Source organism: Patagioenas fasciata, chromosome 12 (assembly GCF_037038585.1).
Source record: "Patagioenas fasciata isolate bPatFas1 chromosome 12, bPatFas1.hap1, whole genome shotgun sequence".
NCBI classification, from domain to species: Eukaryota; Metazoa; Chordata; class Aves; order Columbiformes; family Columbidae; genus Patagioenas; species Patagioenas fasciata.
In genome coordinates this window covers 9,113,192-9,130,098 of record NC_092531.1, presented here as the reverse complement: position 1 = coordinate 9,130,098, position 16,907 = coordinate 9,113,192, and the positions used below count along the sequence as shown (strand labels likewise).

At 42.6% G+C, this 16,907-nt stretch overlaps 1 protein-coding gene across 8 annotated transcripts in view; it reads left to right on the top strand.

The window, feature by feature from the left end:
- The window catches only part of TLN2 (talin 2), a 163,241-nt gene that overhangs the window by 118,822 nt on the left and 27,512 nt on the right, over positions 1–16,907 (top strand). For all 8 annotated transcript variants that reach the window (XM_065847858.2, XM_071813815.1, XM_065847857.2 and 5 more), the window contains 9 exons: positions 213–345; positions 1,813–1,914; positions 4,404–4,574; positions 5,499–5,645; positions 6,511–6,612; positions 7,982–8,101; positions 10,632–10,778; positions 11,679–11,845; positions 13,221–13,404. In XM_065847858.2, the coding sequence (XP_065703930.1) occupies positions 213–345; positions 1,813–1,914; positions 4,404–4,574; positions 5,499–5,645; positions 6,511–6,612; positions 7,982–8,101; positions 10,632–10,778; positions 11,679–11,845; positions 13,221–13,404 (1,273 nt within the window). The remainder of the gene's footprint in view (positions 1–212; positions 346–1,812; positions 1,915–4,403; positions 4,575–5,498; positions 5,646–6,510; positions 6,613–7,981; positions 8,102–10,631; positions 10,779–11,678; positions 11,846–13,220; positions 13,405–16,907) is intronic.

The window sequence follows — 16,907 nt, the reverse complement described above, 5'->3', positions numbered from 1 at the left end:
ATTGAGAGGAACAATACATGTATGTGTACAAAAGTTTGCAGAGTACTCTGTACATACAAGAAAATCCCATAGGTAGAACAAAGCTATTTTTTTTCCTTGTTCTTCTCCTCCCACGTTTTACCTGTTGCCAGGTAATGAAGTACACTTGTGTGCATCTGTGGAAGCGCCTGTCTCCTTCCTGCCATGCTCAGCTGACGGTCTGTGTTTTTCAGGGACAAGGCCCCAGGCCAGCGAGAATGTGATTTCTCCATCGATGGGATCAACAGATGCATCAGAGACATTGAGCAGGCCTCCCTTGCAGCTGTCAGTCAGAGCCTGGCCACCAGGGATGACATCTCAGTTGAGGTGAGGGACATAGCAGAGGAACAGACCCGTTTGAACGTTTGGAGCTGAGTGCTCAGTCCAATTCACTACCAGTGAGAAGTATTCTTACTGGAACCCTTCTAGGCAAAATCCCGTACCAGCCAAAGTGTGTCACTTCTGGAAAGACACTAGAATCACCAGGCAAAAGCAGGGGCGAAAGTAGTTATTTTTAGCCAGTACCCGCATTTTACTCTGACTGCCTGTGCTGACTTGACTGATGGATATGTGCTGTTTCTCTGGTGCATTGCCACATGAAAGTTGGGATGTTTCTGAAACTATTACTGGAAGTTTGTTGATATCATTTTTCTCAATGCCTACTTTGTCATTAAATAACTGAAACTTAGGGTTGATGTTGATATGTTCCCATTAAAATGGCTTCCTTTCTACCCCCTGTGACCCTGATGGCACTGTAGACCAGTCCTGTGCTGTTTCAGCCTCTGTCTCATTAAGAAAGGACCGTCATGCCAGCCTGCCTACAGAAAGTCAGCAACTCATGATCAGATTCTCAGTTTGGTATTTAGTGTCTTTTTGTACTATTGCTTCCTGGAATTACATGTCTGTTTGTGTATTCCAGTGGTTTCTTTGGGCTCTAATGTTGCAGACTATAGAAGCATCTCAGGCTACATGAAGCTGTACAAAAGAAGTTATTAGGGGAAATATGTCATAGATATAATTCTTTTCTATTCAAATGATGATGAAGCCATTGTCGATACCATGCTGAACTGAAATGTTACTGAAAATGGCAGTTATTTATAAAGCGGTACAGGCATGTAACAAAGGGGAAAAATAGTATTTTTTCGTGCCTTTGATGAAAGCAAGCAAAATTCCAATGGCTGCCAAGACATTAAGTGCCTCTGAATTAAAAGCCAGTATTTGTCTCGACAAGCCCAGTAATATGCTTTTCTTATGCTCGTGTCCCACAGACAATATTCAGGAGGTCAGTCCTCATCTCTGTCCCTCAGAGATGTAATTTTTCCTCTGTATTTACTTATCCATGAATATTTCCTTCTAGCTCCAACATCTACAGCAGAGCTTTTTGCTCTGTTTCTTTGCATTTAAATTGGAGCTACTGCTGGTTTCTTTGATCTTTGGCAGGGTAAGAATGGTTTGGGATGGGAGGTGTCATGTTGCAATGAGAAAGGACACCTACTCCTGAGTTTGCTGCTGTCAGTTGGAGCAGGGGGAGCCACCTTCCCCTCTCTCCCAGACTTGACATATAAATCTAAAGCAGAGCAGGCTTCTTTGAGGGTTCTTGTGTTGAAACAGGGGAAAGGAGAAGAAATGAGCAAGTACATAAAGAAAGCTGACAGTGTGGATTTCTGCATCCTACTCTAGCAAGTCACTTGAACGGCATTCTGAGTCTGTTGGTCTGAGAGGGATTGTTATGGCGTGGTACAACTTGATAAAACAACAACTGTGAGACTAACTGACAATTTCTCTTTATATTAGGCTCTACAGGAGCAGCTGACATCAGTTGTCCAGGAAATTGGCCACCTCATAGATCCCATAGCTACTGCAGCTCGGGGAGAGGCAGCTCAGCTTGGGCACAAGGTACTGTCCTACCATTACAAAGGTATTTGCAATCTCAGACAGCTGGACTTTAGGAGAGACCATGATTTAGTAGCTTTTTCATTTTCTACGAAGAGCAGAACAAAAGCATGTAGGAGGATGAAGGATCTGGGATTCCCAAATGCTTGGAGCTGAGACCAAATTAACTTTTTTATGTTTTTGCTGTGCTAAAGGTGACCACAGAACTGGGGGCCCATCATGTTCCCGACTCATCTGGCAGGTCACAGAGTTTTAGTTCGACTATGTATATGTAGCAGAATTTGGGCAGTTGATGAAGTGTGGCAGAGGTGTGTCAAATCCTATCCTGATCTGAGGTCCTGGCATAAAGCACGCTACTTCATTTCTTGACCAACTCATGAGAAAGCACAGAGTGAAGTGTGGAATGTGCGCAGCGGTTACCTCTGGCCTGTGGAGGCCCATCTGCTGAGGTGCCTTCTGCAGGTTTAGACTGTGGCTTCAAAGGAGTAGTGTGATGTGCCTGCTTGCCACCCTCTGAGTGAGATGCTCTATCTCCATCGATTGTAGTGTTATATTTATTAGGAAAAAATGAGTCATTTTGAACTACCCTGTCAGTTGCAAAATTTTAAGGGTTGAGTGGAAGAAAGGCTCATAACAATCTTGCAATCTATTTAAAATGTTGTGAAAACATGGACCTCTGTCCAAAAATGAAACATGAGTACCACAAGTGTTCATTATTTACTGTGGTTATTACAGGATTTTAGTAGTTTCTCAGACAGTAATTCCTCATCCTACAATATATTCTTGAGAGAAAAATAAATACAAGTTATCTGTGTCAGTGCATTTAATACTGGAAAGGAATCTTTTTGTTTAGTGAGAGCTCTTCCAGAGTTGTACTCAAATAACTCCACTTAGCTTTGGATAACCATCAAGTATTTCATACTGCCTCAACTACGTGCAGTTTTGTTTCTCAGCTTACCTAGCCCTTTGAGGACACAACAAATCAGGATTGCTAACAACAGGTAGTTAGGGAGTCACATTCCTCCTCCCATCTGTTAAGTAAAATATGGACCAAAGTTGACAGTACTTTTCTTGAGCTGCCTTTTCCTGTGGAATGTAGCAGAGCCATTCCTGCTGTTTGCTTTGTCACTGTTTAAAAGACCTTATGCTTGTGAAATCATTCCTATTACTCAGTTTGTTGGTCAGTTAGGGTTTTTTTGGCTTTAATCCTCTGAGAAACAAAATAGGAAAACAAATCTAAGTCTTAACATTTTATTGGCTCTTAGCTATCCCCATTTTAATATAGATGGAGTAAACCTTTCAATATCTTTCCCTGCTCATCAAGTAATGCTATTTTTCTTTACTGTGCCAGCCTTTGGAAGCTGCATGAAGCCCCTCATACTCACACTTGGAGCTTCAGGTGTACCAGATGGTGCTGTAGGGGGCTTATTGTGCGTGGTCTGTGGAGTGATCAGCACAAAGCAGTGCAGTGTTTACGCATCCAGTAAAAGCTGGAAAAGCAAAGTCTCATGGATTTCTGACAGGATCCAAGTGGTGTTGTGGTTTTGTAAAAGATGCATCCGATGACAGGCAGACTGGAAAAATATTCCTTCATATAAAAATGTTCTCTTATTTTCTTAGAACATGTTTATAGCCAGAAGCAGATGTTTTCTCAGAGCAAGTGTAAATTGGATCAGAAAGTGAGGAAAACAGAGACTGACTACCCATATGAAGATGAAAATACAGCAACAGAAGCTGCCAGCAAAACTCTGTAGATATTCCAAATACTGTGAGGAGCCCAAGTAATTAACTGAGGGAAGAATGGTGCACACTTGGCCTGTGGTCTTTGCACCTCGCCTACTCCTCTTGGCCTGTGCCAGCCCCTGGCTGCAGACCAGCACTTAGCCATGACCCTCCTAGTTAGCAGTAAGAAACACTGCAGGGCTGGGCCATGTGGCTGTGTCAGTGGAAGGGTTTGTGCATCAGCAGTGATGAACCATGTCTGGAGGTGATGCTGGTGCTTCTGTCCGCCCTGGTGTCTTAGACAACACAGAAGCATCCAGGTTTGTGCTGGAATCTGATGAAGAGGGTTAGAGAGTCAAGGCTGTGAGTACAAGTAATCCCCAAAATGAACAGAGGGGTGCAATTCAGTGCATTTTTTACCTGTTGTCCACAATGAAGGTTGAGAAATTTCCTCCTTGAATGGAGGAGGCACTTGTCATGGATGCCTCTAAGTAGTGTGTGGCTCCTGTCACAGTTTTGAAAATTATTTCATCTGACCTCGAGGAACAATATGCACCTGAGGGAAGAGGTTTTGCTGAGGAATTGGAAGGTGAGGGGAGACAATCACACGGACACACAATATACATTAAATGACATATAGCACAGCAGCACTAGGACAGAGTGTTACTTGAGCTAACCCATGGCCCAGAGGCAAGCAGGGAATGTGGCTCCTCTCAGTTACATCTGAGAAATGTGGTTAATGCTTTCTGTGCTTGTTCTGGCTTTCTTAGGTGACACAGCTAGCAAGTTACTTTGAACCCTTGGTTTTAGCCGCAGTTGGTGTGGCATCCAAAACACTAGATCATCAGCAACAGATGACTGTGTTGGACCAGAGCAAGACGCTAGCAGAATCTGCCTTGCAGATGCTGTACGCTGCCAAAGAAGGGGGAGGTAACCCCAAGGTAGGGTGTGCTGTCGGTAAGGAAGGGGGATTATTGGAGATGAGTGAGTGAGGACAGAGAGTGCATGGGGTAGAAGAAAGAGCATCTGTGTACTGCCCGGCTCAGGGACATGGCTGCAGTGGAGATGCCATGGATACCTCCCCTGACATGGCTCAGGAGGGCCTGGAAACACCGCAGAAAAACAAGATCCCAGCTCAGAGCGTCCTCACAAGACACAAGTTTGTTGTTTGTGGTTTTTTTGGTGGGTTTGGTTTTGTTTGTTTGTTTTAGTTTTGTGTGTACATTTTCTGTGTTGTTTTTGAATAGTTACTTGTATTCATCATAGGTTGTTTTGTTTCGGTTATGGGTTTTTTATGAGCATTTCCTGAGTATTCAAGCAGTTGTTTTAAGAAGATTTTTGTTTGAATATAGAGATTTTTGGTGGGTTTGGCTTTATTTTTGCTTCTTTAGAAATACAGTTGTTGAGAAATAATTCTTCAGGAGTATTTATTGTTACAGTCTTTTTCTGTGATTGTGTATATGTTTGTGGTATTTTTTAATCTTTTGTATGGCACACATTTTAATTTATCTGTATGTATGTTTCTTGATTTTGACTTTTTTTTTGCTATACAAGTTTATATTTATGTTGTCTGTTGTTGTTTTTGCATTTGTCTTTGTTGTTTCCGTTTCAAATGAATAATTTTCATCATTATTTCTGTAAAAGGTCCTGTGTCTTTTCCAAGTGATTGCTATTCTTGTGTTTTCTTGTGTAAGCAAGATTTATTCTGTTGAGATTGCTGTTAGATTTAGTTTTTCATCTTTAACCTGAAATAGAACTTTCAAAGCTGCTGCTGTGTTGTCTTCACTAATGACGCTTTTGATTTGCTCAGCGACTTGTGCACGTGATGCTCTCTGATGATCTCTGTTTTCTCATCTGTCTTCCAGGCATCCCATACTCATGATGCCATCACTGAGGCTGCTCAGTTGATGAAAGAGGCTGTGGACGATATCATGGTTACCTTAAACGAAGCTGCAAGTGAAGTAGGCATGGTTGGAGGCATGGTAGACTCCATAGCAGAGGCAATGAGCAAGGTGAGCACAGACATCCAGAGCCTCTTTCAGTTTTCACTTGAAAGCTGATCCACAGCGCAGGGGGTTGGAAGAGCTGCTGCTGGTTCACTTCAGCGATGGCTGGTAACCGGTGTGCTGTGACAGGAAACCCAAAGATTCTTTGATTTTGCACATTGTGAAATCTATCTGACATGGGTGATGGTGCTCATGTTAACAATCTATGCAGTACCTGCCAGCAGAATTACGGCAAAATATTTTTATTCGGTAACATGATGGTATTAAACTGAGGTCTTGGGTCTACCAGCCTCCTAGTTTTGCTTTCTTTCTCTACTTGTCTTTCACATTGGTCTCCTAAATCCTCAACAGGCCAACCTTGAGGCAAACTACTTTTAGATAACAAAATGCAAAGCCTGAAGTGCTTTGCTAGGCTTTGTAAAGTATTCTACTGAAAATGTATAGTTGCAAAGTCTTAAATGAGTTCAATCAAAACAATTGGCTTTTCCTATCTCAAGTTAAAAATGTGCAGGACTGAAGCTTTTATCATATAAAGGAGTCTTACATTATCTTCTTGCAGGAATATTTTGTTTCGTAACTGTTGTACATTCCTTTCCACATAGGCTGAGAACTGTGGTTTCACCTTACGTGAAAAGGTGACCTTGCACTCAAAAACATTGCAGTGGAAATTCTCTGCATCTTTTGCGCTTGTAACATCGGATAAAGTCTTTTCTGAACTTCCCCGTACATGCTGGTGCACTGTCTTCACTTGCATATTTTGAGAGAGGAGTTTATAAAAATGAATATATACCACAATGTTAATATTATTTGTAAAGTATGCTGTGTATTATGACCTTATTATTTTTGCTGTAATTTTCTGTCTTTCTTGCAGTTGGATGAAGGTACACCTCCAGATCCGAAGGGAACATTTGTTGATTACCAGACCACTGTGGTGAAATATTCTAAATCCATTGCCGTAACAGCACAGGAAATGGTAAGATATTTGTTTAGAATCAAGCACAAACTCTCCAGTGTACCTAAGGAACATAAGATTATTTGCACAGTGTCATGAAACTCTTTATAATGCTAATTTTCAATAACCTTATCTCCTTAGGGGTAACGGAGCAAAGACAGTGATGATTTTGTCAATATAACTCTTGGATCTTGGTGGCGTGATTGTACGGGTGGCCCTCCGCAAGAGGGGTGCTGCAGGGTGTTGTGACTCTCCTGCACAAAAGCTTTTTATCTGCCTCCTTTTCAATGAAAAATAAGAAGGCAACATTTCACCAACACACTTTTTCATCAGTCTGTTTAAATGTCACTGAAACATCACCTTACGTTTATTGATGGCTCCAGGTTACCCTTTCACGCTTTTTGTTTTATTTAGCCCATGAAATACCAACAGTTCTTTCAGACCGCTGTAATACTTATGAACAAATGCAGATCAGCCTCTCAAATTGTTATTTTTTTGCATTTCTGTGATTCACCTGAGTTTAACAAAACAAAACAGTACACTTGTTGAATTGAGATTTTCTCAGCTCATGTTTTGCAGTAATGCTTACCATAACATGTTTGCCTTTTGAGGAGTACTTCCATTTTTTCTTTATTTTTAAGAGAGGCAACTGGACTAATTATGTATGCTTCTGTTAAGATTTGTTACTAAAGTTATTGCTGTTGCAATCAAGACAGGTTGATGATTCTGCTACCTACAACATTGCAGCTTTTTGGTAAACAGTACAAATTTCTCTAAAACTGGTTTTGCCCCAATGATGGAGTTTCCTGGCTTTTACTAACATAAATTGGAGACAGAGGAAATGTCTTTGTTCTTTTTTCTAAAGAGGAAGAGTTGGTTATTTATACTGATGTTTTACCAAGGCATTCTGCATAGTCCTGCCTATTCTTGGTCGCCTTCCTGTGCCTTAGGCATGTTTTGCATTGGCCCTCAGATTTTTCCCGTTTTCATGCTCCCGTGCCCTGCCAGCTGAACCTGATGTAGCCGAGCTCACCTGTGACAAAATAAGGTGGCTGTGACACACAAAACCCGCTTCCCCACCCAGTCCGTGTAACTATGTACCTGGCCCATTTTCCTGCTGTGTCAAGGAGTGAATTACCAGCTCTGGCTGCAGCTCTTTGATTACTCCGTATGTACTGAGTGCCTGGTCACTGTGACTCTAATAAAGCATGTTTGCCTGAGTTTCCTTATGGAATTCTCCCTGGAGGACAAGTCCCCTTCCCAACAAGTGATATTCCCCATTTCATCAGTGTGGCCAAACAAATGAGTGTGCTTCTAAGCTGGAGTGTATTAACAAATTATTCTTATGCCTGTCATTTTTCTTTTTCTCTTGCCTGTGTTCTTTTTTCAGATGACTAAGTCGGTTACTAACCCAGAAGAGCTGGGAGGACTTGCATCACAAATGACCAATGACTATGGGCATTTGGCTCTCCAGGGCCGAATGGCCGCAGCTACAGCAGAACCAGAGGAGGTCTGCAGTTTTTAGACCTCTTTATTGTCTGTACACGCTCGCGTCAACATGGGTATTCTTTTACTGTAGAAAATGCAACAAATACAGAGCAAAGGGACAAGGGGCATTCACCTCACTTGGTTGCAGCACCACGCTTGCAGCCATCGCCAAATGCGATACATTCCTTGTATGATCAGTCAGTCAACAGATTTCAAACCACTGGGTAATGTTTCCTTTCAAATGTTTTTGCCGTGATTCTAAAACAAATGCAGTGAATGTGTTTCCACTGCCTTTGCTTCCTTAGCCACTTTTGTACGTGAGCACTGTCTGTACCACATGTCTCTGACAGGCCAACAGATGCAGTGCCTCTGGCCCGACGACACATGGGACAGGACAGTACATCTGTTCCCAGAAGAGTTTCATTTGGCCTCATATCCCTTGATGGAAAGTGTGACATGAGCTGAGTCAACATTATAAGCATATTTTGGCTATCTAGATCCATCTCTTTTACAATCTGCTTCTGTTTTTGCTAAAAACAGACTTTAAAACACAAACCATATATCACTAGACAAAAACTCTGTCAAACTGGTTTTCATTGGATGGAAAGGAACTGATGAGTATAGCGAAATTGTGTCTTTTCAAAATGCTGTGTCACAGCATGCAGTTATTCACATGGATGTGTCATAAGCACTGCTTCCTTCTTACAGTTTGTGGAGAGATATTTGTTTTGGCCTTCGATATTGACCTTTCCCTCCTTTGGAATATCGTCTCTATTCAGTGTGCCTTCACAGCCTGGGAGAGATCTGCACATAGTACTATGGATACACATTTACTGATAATGCACCTCAGTTTTGCCACTGCTCTTGTGCACAGGTGTATAATGATAAGAACTGACATTTACTACAAAATGTTTTCAGTGAGCATTGAGAACTTCAGGCTGGCTTTTCTCTTCAGCCTTCCCATTGCTCCTGATAAAGGTGAATTATCTATGGAACGAGTTTTCTCCTAGGAGTGCTCTGAATCAGCAGATTTTTAACAAACTTAGGGACTATGCAAAAGACATAACATTTTTACTTTATAAGTGTGGCTTTTTATATGCTACAAGCCTTGTTATAGGAATTACCCACGGAAGGAAACCTTTTGTCAAAACCTCAGTCCAGCTTCAGAAAGAAACAGCTTGCGATAATTGTGGACAATTCTGTAGACCAGGACAGAACCTCCTAAATTACTTGGGGCTTTCGCTTACAGACAACTTACAAAGAAAACTCTTAATAATTTACTATATAGCTTTCCTTCGATCTTGTATGTTTCGATGAATTACAAATCTATACATGTGCGCTTTTATCTTGCCTATAAGCGATTTCAAGTGTAACTTACTGTCCTGAAAGTGAGGTGCAGGCAACCAGTAGGAGCACAAGTATCTTTTGCTGACAGGACACCTTTTGTACCTCAGAGTCAGAATACAATGTGGGAGAAGCAGGTTCCTTGTGCAGCCTTACACACTTCACACTAGCAGAGGAATACAGACTGTATTCTTCAGTTGCGTTTAACCTGTTACAATTACAGAAATCCTTTCATCTCTCTTCTTCTCATTGTACACTTCTGGTTATGGAGCCTAGACAAACTTTGTTGAGATGGAGTAAGAGGGTACCTCATCATCATGAGATATATCACATTATCTAGATAAAAGGCCTTGGGAGAGTTTCTAAGTCTGTAATTGCATTCCACCACTGACAAACTACTTGAGTGTTTTGTGCTCAGTAGCTAGGTGAAAAGCAGCAGCTTGCATTCGGCTTGAAATTGTTAAATTGAATTACTATTTCTGCATGTTACTTTCTGCCTGATGTTGAAATAATTCCATTTGTTATACTAATGGCTGTGATTCCTCCTTATTTATTAACCCAAATAGCCAACTATATGCCTAAGTACATGCAGGTACTGAAACCACCACGAGTTTCTAAGCAGGGACCGTGCAACTTATGCTGTAGGACTATTGATAAATCAGAAGCAGTCAGGGTAGGATTTTCTACATCTCAGTGCTCAGCATGTATGTGGGCAGCTCTGGAGGGTTGAGACTATGTGAGATTTAAAAATAAATAAACCAAGTCATATGCCTTTTGACCCAGTTTCAGCAGCATAGAGTATATGGGAACATTTTACACATCATACATACCCTCAATACAACTTACAGCGACGGTACAGTTCTGGGAGATGAGGTAGCATTATTAAAATGTGGTGAAGTTGTGTGAATTACGTGTGTTTGACTTAGGTATGTGCCTTATGCCTTCTCTTTCCTGGGATCCGGTTCGCTAGTGCTCCTGTTTCAGCAGTAAACCTTTTAGAGGGTTGTGCTATAATACATAGGCAGATGGTATTACATCTGTCCTTTTTCTCTAATCTCTGCCAAGTATAGAGATGAGTAGAATGTTGCTAATAAGGGTTCACCAGAGTGACCATATTTCCATCTCTGTTGATGCAAGGTACCAGCATGACGTTTATTTATTCACTTTGCTCTTGCTTCCATTTTCCATGTGATTCCTTTATCATTTAGATAGGGTTTCAGATCAGGACTCGGGTGCAAGAACTTGGCCACGGCTGTATCTTTCTTGTGCAAAAAGCTGGAGCTCTCCAGATTTGCCCTACAGACAGCTACACCAAAAGAGAGTTGATAGAATGTGCTCGTGCTGTTACGGAAAAGGTAAGACACCTCTCTGTGTTGCCCCACTGTGTTTGTCTACTGAGTTTCCACAGGGAGTAAACCAGTCAAATTGTTTGGGTTCAGTGTGTTAGACTAGTCCGTGATTAGCCCTTGCTTATGTCTCGTAATAAACTTCAGCCTCATACCAGAGCGAGACGGGTCCAAATCAAATACCTAAGAGATGAGATGGCTCTCATGCCACTCTCTTGGAAATACTAAGTCCACATGTGTGGCCACAGTTACTGAGATGAGGTTGGTTGATGATGTGGTTTTGTGTAGCCTGGTGTTCTCCTTCTAAGGCTGGGCCAAGCTAGCACACTTAGAACTGCATCTTCAAATTGTCTAGGGGTTCTTGGTCTTCGGAAACATCCAACAGATGGCCTGAGTAGCTCGACTTTGAATCTTTTTGATTGCCTCTCTCCTTTTGTTGGGCATGAATACTGAGAGTGTCTATGCTTTGTATTTCTTTGTTAAACTTTATATTGATGTACTGTACAGGTGCTTGATGCTGGTGTTTCTTTGTACATGTTAGGGAAAAAACAATCGCTCTTGACTCTGGCATTTATCCTGGCAGAAGTTCACTACGTTACCCCTGACTGTATTTCAATGAAGTTTTAGCTGACATGCTTCATCCTATGATGGACAGATCACTTCATTCTGTCTGAAAAGTGGACTTCCTAGCTGAAATCCCCTTCAAGACAATCTTTAGTTGTCACAATGGCTGTTGCAGAATGAGAGCAGAATAAGGGAAAGGGGAAGGAAAGGTTTATTAATGTTTGCAAAATGACGTGCAGAATGAATTTCCATTTTTTTATTGCAGTCATGTTGAAGAGCTCATTTAACATCCCATACTGAGGCTTTCTTTTGATGACTGCCTTGTTGCTTTATGTTTTTTTCCAGGTCTCCTTAGTTTTATCTGCCCTTCAAGCAGGAAACAAAGGCACACAAGCCTGTATTACTGCAGCTAGTGCTGTGTCGGGGATAATTGCAGATCTAGATACCACTATCATGTTTGCTACTGCTGGAACCCTTAATGCCGAGAACAACGAATCATTTGCGGACCACAGGTCAGTGTAACTGAAAAAGATGGAAGAGCGTGTGCACAGGGAAACAGCAGAACTGGCAGAGGAGACTGGCATGTGGGGATAAATTTTTACCTTTCTAGATTCACATGAACAAAATTGAATAAGGCAGTGGAGTAAGCAGAGAAATAGGAAAAATCAGATATTGATAGAGAACAGCAAACTTCGGTTTGGCTATTTCTATGAGGAAAGGATTTTGAAAAGCTGGAGAATATCTGCCAAGAGCATTTCCAACAAAGGGCCACAACTGTGGTGCTATTTTGGTTTGGTTTTGTTTTGCTTTTATTCAAGCCATTTCATTGCATAGACTACCACATTCAAGTAGCGAAAATCAACTGCCCCATGACATTGAAGAAGAATCTTCTATATACTTCTTTCCAACAGCTGTTTGTGACTGTCTGGCTGTTTGTCTTGCTAAATCATGCTTATGGTCACTGTGTTTGCAGACAGCAGTGATGGAAATGGCACAGCTAAGCTACACATTTTCCCCTTTGGCAGAGATAAGCTAATTTTCCCCTCAAGCAGGATCTGCAACAAACTAATCCCACAGCATTTTTTGTGATCTTAAGAGATTTGCAGCATCTGACTGTTACTTCCTTTGCAGGGCTTTGCAGCCAACACACCGACTTGCTGCTTTGCAGCCTAGTGACAATTGTGTGGCCTTGCCAGTTGCTCCAGAAAGAAGAAAGATGCTGTGGTGTGTAGGGTGCAGTCAGGGATTTTTGTACAGGTGTCATTAATTTGCAGATGGACACTTTACATGAAGGTGTTTCTAGATCTCAGTTTACCTGACTCATTTGTGAAGTGCGTACTCAAAATGGTTTCTTCCTTTACCCAGATGTTGCTTTGGATTAATTGTCCTGACATGTTAAAACATATGGTGTGGGGGAACCCTGATGAGGACACATTCTCTGTTCCTAAATAATTATTCTAGTTTCCTTATGATATGCTGATTAAGGTGGAGGTTTGACAGCTAGTACTTTCCTCACATCATGGCCAGATTTTCTTTCAGTGTTAAAATGGAATGCTCATGTCTGCTACTGCCATACCTGATTTCTTTTCAAGATGGGGTCATTTTAATAAACAGCCTTGCATCTAGCCCAAAATATAATGCTACTGTTTTAGTAGTAATCTTGTCTGTTTGTTGGTTTTTTTCTTTTGTGTTGGTCGGTTATTTTGGTTATGTTTTGAGGGTTTTTTTTCCGCTTGCAGCCTGGCCTGTGGTATGTTTTCATGAGTGGACACTGGTGTGATGATTTGCATCAGCTCTTTTATGTAGGTGTTAGTCACCATAACATTGAAAATCACATTTTTTTCCTCTTCTCCTTTTCAACTTCCCTGCTTCCTCTTTTTGCTACAGGGAAAATATCCTGAAAACAGCAAAAGCTTTAGTTGAAGATACAAAATTGTTGGTTTCTGGTGCTGCATCAAGTCAGGACAAACTAGCCCAAGCAGCTCAGTCATCAGCCAACACCATCACTCAGCTGGCTGAGGTGGTAAAGCTGGGAGCAGCCAGCTTGGGATCTGATGATCCTGAAACACAGGTGAGAAGCTTTAAATTTTTTCTGATATTCCTAAAGAGACCAGAGACAGTTTTCAGTTGGTAAGATTTTGTGAGACTTCTGCTTTTAAGCAATGTAGTGGGGTTCGTCTCTTCTGGGACTTTTCTGGATTTACTCAAACCTCACTCATTTTTTAGAATACCATCAAGTGGTTAAAGCACTGAGTGTAACACTTTTGCTTTTGTCACATGTGTGTTCCAGCTGGGATGCTTTTGGCAAAGTATTTGTCTGATTTTTGTTAATTTGTGATTGGACCCCTGACTCATCCTGGTTTTGTTCTACAGAGCTTGCATGCCTTCAGAGCTACGTATCCAGCTTACAAATGGGCTGTGCAGTATCTGTTATTTGTGTAGGCTAACAAGCTCTTGCTGTTCTCTATATCAGAGTTGTTTTTCATTTAACTCAGTAACTTCAGCCTTCAATGTAGATTTTCCCAAATTCTTCTTCAGTTGTTTGTTTGGATCTTGGTGAAATGGAGGTTGGCAAGCATATTGTAGACGTGCCTGTGCTTGGGACCAAATTAGTTTGAAAACCCGTTTGTTTGCATAAGGCTCTGAAAGGGATGTGTGTTCTGTTTTGCTTGACCTGCATGATGGGCTAAACTTCTGAGATGTTTCTGTCTAGGAAAAGACTTCTGGAACCACTTTTTTTCTTTCTTTATTTTCTTTTTTTTTTTTTTTTTAAACTGAGGGATTTCCATAAACCTGCAACATCTGCAAAACATTTATCACAGATTGTTTTTCTCTCCATGTAAAAGCCAAGAATACAGTACTTAAAACCTATTGTACAGGACTAATTATTTATTGGGAGCAATTTTATATTTCCAGTTAAAAATTGTAGGTGCATCGTACATCCTAAATAGAGCATTTCTAATACCTTTAGCACGCAACACTGTTACAACATTTTTCCACAACAGCAACACTCGCTTTGCCCTGGTATGACAATTTCACAGTATCACAATATGTTTGGGACTGGAAGGGACCTCGAAAGATCATCTAGTCCAATCCCCCTGCTGGAGCAGGAACGCCTAGGTGAGGTCGCACAGGAATGTGTCCAGGCGGGCTTTGAATGTCTCCAGGGAAGGAGACTCCACAACCTCCCTGGGCAGCCTGTTCCAGTGCTCTGTTACCCTCACTGAGAGGAAGTTTTTTCTCAAATTTAAGTGGAACCTCTTGTGTTCCAGCTTGATCCCATTACTCCTTGCCCTTTCATTGTTTGCCACTGAGAAGAGCCTAGCTCCATTCTCATGGCACTCACCCTTTATACATTTATAAACATTAATAAGGTCACCCCTCAGTCTCCTCTTCTCCAAACTAAAGAGACCCAGCTCCCTCAGCCTTTCTTTATAAGGGAGGTGCTCCACTCCCTTCATCATCTTTGTTGCCCTACGCTGGACCCTCTCCAGCAGTTCCCTGTCCTTCTTGAACTGAGGGGCCCAGAACTGGACACAATATTCCAGATGGGGTCTCACCAGGGCGGAGTAGAGGGGAAGGAGGACCTCTCTCGATCTACTGACCACCCCCCTTGTAATACACCCGAGGATGCCATTGGCCTTCCTGGCCACAAGGGTACAGTGCTGGCTCATGGTCACCCTGCTGTCCACCAGGACCCCCAGGTCCCTTTCCCCTACACTGCTCTCTAATATGTAATTTCCCAACCTATACTGGAACCTGGGGTTGTTCCTGCCCAGATACAGGACTCTACACTTTCCCTTGTTAAATTTCATCAGGTTATTCCCCACCCAACTCTCCAGCCTGTCCAGTTCTTGCTGGATGGCAGCACAGCCTTCTGGCGTGTCAGCCACTCCTCCCAGCTTAGTGTCATCAGCAAACTTGGTGATAGTACACTCAATTCCCTCATCCAAATCGTTAATGAATATATTGAATAATATTGGCCCCAGTACTGACCCCTGAGGCACTCCACTAGATACTGGCCTCCAACTGCACTCCGCACCATTGACCACCACTCTCTGGCTTTTCTCTTTAAGCCAGTTTGCAACCCACCTCACTACTCTATTGTCTAGACCACACCTCCTCAATTTAGCTGTGAGGATGCTGTGAGGGACTGTGTCAAAGGCTTTCATGAAGTCAAGGTAGACCACATCCACCGCTCTGCCATCATCCATCTGCCTCGTTACATTCTCATAAAAGGCTATAAGGTTGGTCAAGCATGACCTACCCTTGGTGAAGCCATGCTGACTGCCCCTAATGACCCTCTTATCCCTGATGTGCCTTGAGATGACACCAAGGATAAGCTGTTCCATTACTTTCCCAGGGACAGAGGTGAGGCTGACCGGTCTATAATTTCCCGGGTCCTCCTTCTTGCCCTTTTTGAAGACTGGAGTGACATTTGCTTTCCTCCAATCCTCGGGCACCTCTCTAGTTTCCCAAAACTTGGCAAAGATGATGGAGAGCGGTCTAGCAATGACTTCAGCCAGCTCCCTCAGCACCCGCAGATGCATCCCATCTGGACCCATGGATTTATGGATGTCCAGACTACTTAATTGCTCCCTAACCCAGTCCTCATCGACTAAAGCAAACTCCTCCATTGACCTGGCTTCATCCGGGGTCCCAGGCGTACGGGGCTCCCCAAGACAGCCTCCAGCAGAGTAGACAGAGACAAAGAAGGCATTCAGCAATTCTGCCTTCTCTGTGTCTTCCGCCACCAGGGCACCCACCCCATTCATCAGTGGGCCTACATTGCCTCTGGTATTAGTTTTATCTGCTATGTATTTGAAAAAGTTCTTTTTGCTGTTCTTGACCCCTCTCACCAGCTGTAATTCTAAGGAGGCCTTGGCTACCCTAGCTGCCTTCCTGCATCCTCTAACAGCAGCCTTATATTCCTCCCAAGTGGCCAGCCCCTGCTTCCATGACCTGTAAACTCTCCTCTTCTGCTTGAGCATACCCAACAGATCCCTATTCAACCACACAGGCCTCCTGGCTCCCTTCCTCGACTTCCTACGTGTGGGGATGCTCTGATCCTGAGCGTGGAAGAAGCAATCTCTGAATGCAGTCCAGCTCTCTTGGGCCCCTTTTCCTTCAAGCAGTCTTGCCCATGGGATTTCCCTCAGCAATTGCTTGAAAAGGCCGAAGTTAGCCCTGCTAAAGTCCAGGGTTGCAATTCTACTTGCTATTCTGTTCCTGCCACACGAGATGCTGAACTCTACCATCTCGTGGTCACTGCAACCCAGGCAGCCCTCAACCTTCACTGCTTTGACCAGACCCTCTTTGTTAGTGAGGATGAGATCCAGCAATGCACCTCTCCTAGTCGGCTCCTCCACCATCTGCATGAGGAAGTTATCATCAGATGTCTTACACTGCAAGCTTTGGTGCAATGTGGGCAGCTGGACAACAGAGAATCTCATCAGGCTGTCCTGTGTCCCAGGGTCTCAGGTTCTTTTTCCTGTTTCCATGGTCCAACAGCTTCTGAGCTACCAAAGCCTAAATAAACTTTTCAGGAAAAGCAAAGACTTCACTTCTGTTAAT